At 39.5% G+C, this 6000-nt stretch overlaps 1 protein-coding gene across 1 annotated transcript in view; it reads right to left on the bottom strand.

Moving 5' to 3' along the window:
• The window catches only part of cry2 (cryptochrome circadian regulator 2), a 36438-nt gene that overhangs the window by 21111 nt on the left and 9327 nt on the right, over positions 1 to 6000 (bottom strand). The window contains exon 2 of the mRNA XM_050072988.1: positions 2850 to 2958. Within this exon, the coding sequence (XP_049928945.1) occupies positions 2850 to 2958 (109 nt within the window). The remainder of the gene's footprint in view (positions 1 to 2849; positions 2959 to 6000) is intronic.

Genomic DNA, 6000 nt, shown 5'->3' on the forward strand with positions numbered 1-6000 from the left:
CACTTGTGTCACGCACTCCAAAAGAAACTTGTTGAAACTTTAAACAATAATTTATTGTACAAAACGGGGGAAACAAACGTTGACAAAAACAGTTCCATAATTCATATTAAATTCAAAAGATAACGAAAAAACAGCTACAAGTTAGAGGGAATAGTGATAAAGTGGTAAAACTTGGCATTGATCCACAGCCTCAGACGGATGCGCTCAAGCCTGCCGTGCGCACAAGCTCCGTTGGTAGGCGATACTATAGCCTATTTTCAAATTTTTAACAATGCAATTTAAAAGTTTTGATTTTTATTGATAACCTACATTTACCAACAACAAAAAGACTACATTTAGCACCAAAAAAATATGTTAAAAAAAAAAAAAAAAAAGTAAATAAAACAACGAATATCAAATACCAAATTTTCATAACGAATACCTCCCCATAGAAACGAATATTCGAATACCCGACTATTTGGGTACAGCCCTACTTACTACGCTGTGCTAATAGTGATGCACACTAGATAACAGGCCAGTAAATGATCAGCCATGGGACATTTTTATTATGTACTATTCCAGAAATCAAAATGATAACAGATAATACAAAACCAAACAGCTTTCATTGACTTAACAAGGGTAGCATCTACACACCCCAACACAGTGGGTGGCGATACACCTTTAAAATTGGTTTGCGAGCTGCAAATAAACAGAGAAAAGGAACAACAATAACAACTGCAGCATGCCGTCAAAAGAGCAAAACATATGACATGTGACATACAACATGTGTGGGCATCTTTCACAGTTTCAGAGGAAGACAAAACGATGCACCGAGGGTCTGATTTTCAACCTCCCAACACCAGATCAGTAAACTTCCTGCAGCTGTTAAACAGATTCAACACAGCGCTGAAGGACCGTCTCCGGAGTGTTGACACAAGCTAATTAATAACGGCGGCACATCTCCAACACCAGGCTTTTAAAAGGCTCAAATCTGTTGTTAAACTCATTAATAACTGTTAGCCATGTGATGCTACAGTAAGCTATTGATTTGTACTGTTACCTGGCAACCCAGTCTGGAACATGTTGACCCTCAGCTCAGACACTGAAAATCTCTCTCTACTCTCATTGCATGTGTGTGTGTGTGTGTGTGTGTGTGTGTGTGTGTGTGTGTGTGTGTGACAGAGCCGCTTGCTTGTTTAAAGGTGAGGGTTAATGTGTGAGGTGATTCAATAGCACATTAATTCTATTTGGTAGTTGTAGGCTAGTATATTGTGAGATGGTGAGACAGCCCCTGGATGTGTTTATAAAAATGCAGCGCGACAATACAGACATTTCATGACACTAGATGTAAGGCAGACCTGCTAATGCACATCCCACCCATTCATGTGAGTCACCTGTCACAGAGACTCCACTCTGCAGTGTAGTTTTTTCACTTTACTGATACACCAGAGAATTACACAGCACACTCTCCTCTCTCTCTCTCCCTCCTTTTCTCTCTCTGTTAACTATAAATTCAAGACTGATAAAAAGTCATTTTACTTTAAAATCCTTGTATTAATTAAATTAATCTGTAGTATAGGGTTATATGGGGATAGGTGCGCTGAGGGTAGGTCATTTATATATTGGCAGTACATTCAATCGACCTCACAACAGCAGACCACATGTAGCCTCACCAGCTCAGGACCTCCACATCCAGTGTATCATCTGAGACCAGCCACTTGCACAGCTGATGCAGCCATTGGTTTACACACAAACAAGAAATTTTTGCACAAACTGTCAGAAACCATCTCAGAGAAGCTCATCTGCATGCTCGCTGTCCTCGGCAGGTCTGTCTTTGTAACCAACTTGTGCAGTTGTGAGGCTGATTGGATATATTGTGAAATTCACAGAAACAACATTGGAGACGTCTTATGGTAGTGAAATGAACATTCAGTTCACGGGCAACAGCTCTGGTGAACATTCCAGCAGTTAGCATGCAAATGGCACACTCCCTTAAAACCTGCAACATCTCTCTCATTGTATTGTGTGATCAAACTGCACATTTTAGATTGAGAGAAATAGTTCTATTGAGTGCATAAAAAGTCTTAGATCGTTAACTTAAACCTGTGAAAAATGGGAGCAAAAACAAGTGTTGCATTTATATTTTTGTTCAGTGTATATGGTGAGTTAAAAATCAAGACTCCACCTCCCCTGATCCCACGCTACTACACAACGTCATCAAAGTCCATCTTTTGTTATTTTTTTGATAGACCCAAGCTGCCAAAATTACATACCATGCGTTTAAAGGTGATGATATGTCAATGTTGTGTTTACAATTTGTTTCCAATGCCCCAAGTGGCAAAAAAAGTAATTGCAGGTTTCATAAAACCTGAGACTGTTTTACTCCAACCTTTTGCTAAATTACAATATTTAGTCCGAGCTTTTGCAGGATATACCAACTTAAGTTTAGGACTTTTTATTACCTTTTAAATGTCACATAGAAGGAAATTTAATACCTGTTTCACTGCCATACCAGCCAAAATATGATAGAAAACCATCAGGGAGATGACAGCCCTCCCAGCTACTGCAGGCAGCAGTGGTGACACTGTTGGCAACAGGTCTGATGGTGCTGACTAAAAAACAGATTGAACAGCTCAATCCACTGTTGAAAGAATCCTACCTTTAGTTTATAGATGCATAATGTACATGATAAAAAACATTTTAGGACTAACACTATTGTCTGTGTCAGAAAAAAAAATATTTAATGTCTTTGTTGATTAAAACTAAACACCTTCTAATGCCTTTTTGGAGGAAACAAAATTCAGCGTTGTTTAAGACGTTTCGTTCCTGACAGACACAGGAAGGACAGTTGCTGGGGCAGGAATACAGACCTTAAAAAGCCTCGGGAAAACATCAGTAGGCTGCCCTCTGACAACAAACAATCTGGAATTGAGTTTCTTCAGACTGCTGTCCAGGTCCTCCAAAGCCTCCAGCAGAAACCTGCACACAAACACACAAAGGAAATGTGATTAGGAAGAAATATTACTCACCTATGAGGCAGCAGGGTGTCTGGCTGCGATTGCATTGATTGTTACTCCGGACACTATTTCAATTCTGTAATTTCATTTTCAAACAACCCCCCCACCCCACCACATGATTATTGACTGAAACTGAGTCACAGAGTGAGGAACGGGGGGAAAATGCTGACGCCATTGCCGACTGTCAGACTATCAGAGGCAGTGTGGGAGGTTTGATGATTCACCTAAACTGTGGTACTTGTTGCACATGCGGATTCTAATCATCTCTCTGTGGCTCTTTCTTTCTTCATCATTCCTCCCTGCACTGATCTGCGGACCAAAATAAAAGTACATAAAATGTCCACGTGCTTTAAGTAGATCAACTTTTATTCACCAAGGAACTGAGCGGTAACATCAATCACTAACATCTTGTCAGAAGCTTAAAAGCTTTTGGGAGACTAATCATGTAAAGGTTAACTGCGGTATTTTTCAACCTGGACTCAATTTTCCCCATGTTTTGTGGGTAAGTGACTAATGAAGGTAACAATTTTTGAAACTGGTCCAGTACCGAGGGAGACCGCTGCTGTCAATTTACGTCTATTAAAAGTTGTTTTTGCCACTGACAGGCTCAGATTGTTATTCTAAGTGTCTGACAACATTATGGAAAGGATCCCTACAGAGATAGATCTTTTTGTTAAAGAGTAAGATCCTTTTTGTTTAACCAGAAACAGACCCAAATCTTTACTGGCAAACCCACCAGAGTCCATTAGATTAAAACGTCATTTTAGCATATTGAATGAGTCAGCATATTTTCAATCAATCAATCAATCAATCAATTTTATTTATAAAGCCCAATATCACAAATCACAATTTGCCTCACAGGGCTTTACAGCATACGACATCCCTCTGTCCTTATGACCCTCGCAGCGGATAAGGAAAAACTCCCCCAAAAAAAACCCTTTAACGGGAAAAAAAAACGGTATTTTCAGCTCTAACTCAGTAAATGAAGGCTTTATTTCAACGAAAGGAGATTTGGTGATTGTTGGAACAGTGGAAAGATGGACCAAGACGGTTTTGTGAGTATTATTGTGTTTCTGCTGACTTTGAATAAAGTGTGTTTTACGATGATAAGTTTACTGTTTATTTAAATGGAGTCTGGGGGATTTGGTGATAAAGATTTCAGACTGTTTCTGGTTAAATAAAAAGGATGTTACTCTGTAATAAAATTATTCTATCTCTGTAGGGATCCTTTCCATAATGCTGTCCGGCACTAAGAATAATAATCTGAAACTGTTTGTGGCAAAAACAAACACTTTGAGTGGATGTAAATTGATAGTGCACAATTGCCCAATTAACATTACACTGCAGCCTGTTTCACCGCTGGCTTCGGCACTCTTGCTCATTACCGGACCAGTTTCCAAAAATGTTGTCTTCATTAGCTTCTTCCACAAAAGCATAGGAAAATAGGGTTCAGGTTGAAAAAAAATCCTAAATTACCCCCTGCCCTTGCAGGGCGGCGACAAAATCCTTTCAAACCAAGTGGAGGCTTCAGGTAAAAGTTGCTGTGTATGCAAAGCTCCATCCTATGAAGGAGTCCTTCAGCTGAGTTCCATTTATGGATCCCCTTGGGAAATCTTCTTTTCTGCATTTGACCTCTCTTAAGTATTTAAACCATGAGTATACACTGTGTGATTCTGGGCTGTCCCAGACAAAAGATGACCAGCATGAAAGAAATGTGGCAATTTCTTTGGTCATGGCTCTAAAGCAGTGGTCCTACATTACAGTGTGACTGCTGTTACAACCTACGTCTACAAACCAACTTACAGAAATGCAGCATTAAATGATGCACTGATCAGCACGACAATGCTAAATTCTAGTAGATGCTAATAACACTTCGAGCTATCACTGCAAAATTGGTATGTCAAGTTGGCCTCTGTTCTCCATCCATGACTAAATCCACATTCTCCTCCTCGCCTTCTTCAGACTTTTTCGACACACATAGATGCCACTACAGCAAGAGCTCAGTGTTTGTTTTAATTTTTCTCTTACCACTTGTGTACTGACTTAAATGAGCGTATGTCATAGCCTGCAATCCCGTAGGTGCTGTCATTGAACAATCTGCATGCATCAAACTTGATGCTGTACCCATGTTGATAAGATCCATGTCGCGCAGTGTAGCTGCACTAAACTTAAGATTACTAAAATCTCACAGTCTGTAGGAGGCTTAAGAGCAGTGGGCAGCCACAACCTTCAGCAAGACTCTGAATGCCTACTAGCTTCAGGGGGATTTTACAGTAACCTGGGAAACATGATAGTATAATACAAAATATGTCCATATTTCCAGCCTTGGATTAAACTTTTGAAGAAAAATTCTGGCAAACCAGCCTTTAAACAATGCCTATGTTTCAACCAACCAGCAAAGACATTCTTTAACCCAACATTATTCATCAACACTTAACATATCAAAACGAGTTACCAATGTTAAAAACATGCAGCACATCAGTGAAGGTGATGCTGTTGTCCTGCCTCCTGTCAAACATCGTTAGAGTTGCTCTAATGTTCTCAAAACACAAGATCAGCCAGGCAACTATTCAAAACGTCATTAAAAATGTTTGACTCTCTTGTTGTCAACTAATAAATTGATCTAGGAATGCACGATACTGGATTTTTTTGCCCAAATCCGATATATAACAACTTATTTGATAAATCCACTTTTTTCCACACCTAATTTTAGTGATCATCAATTCTCTTCTGTAGTGGAATTAACATCATGTTATACATACTCTTATGATGACGGCCCACCAGCAGATGGAGACATGAAATACAACACTTTTCAATGCAGGGCTCAACAATAAGGATTGCCCGATTGCCCGGGGCAAGTAAAACTCAAGGTCGGGCATGTAAACTAACAACTCACTTGCCCGATCGGGCAAGTTGCTAAAAATAGTAAAAGTTAATAACTAATTGATAAAATAAATGTATTTTAAAACGTGCTCCTTCTGCTCTGATGCAGCGGTCTCTCTGC

The sequence above is a fragment of the Epinephelus moara genome, chromosome 20 (genome assembly GCF_006386435.1).
Source record: "Epinephelus moara isolate mb chromosome 20, YSFRI_EMoa_1.0, whole genome shotgun sequence".
Classification (NCBI taxonomy): Eukaryota; Metazoa; Chordata; class Actinopteri; order Perciformes; family Serranidae; genus Epinephelus; species Epinephelus moara.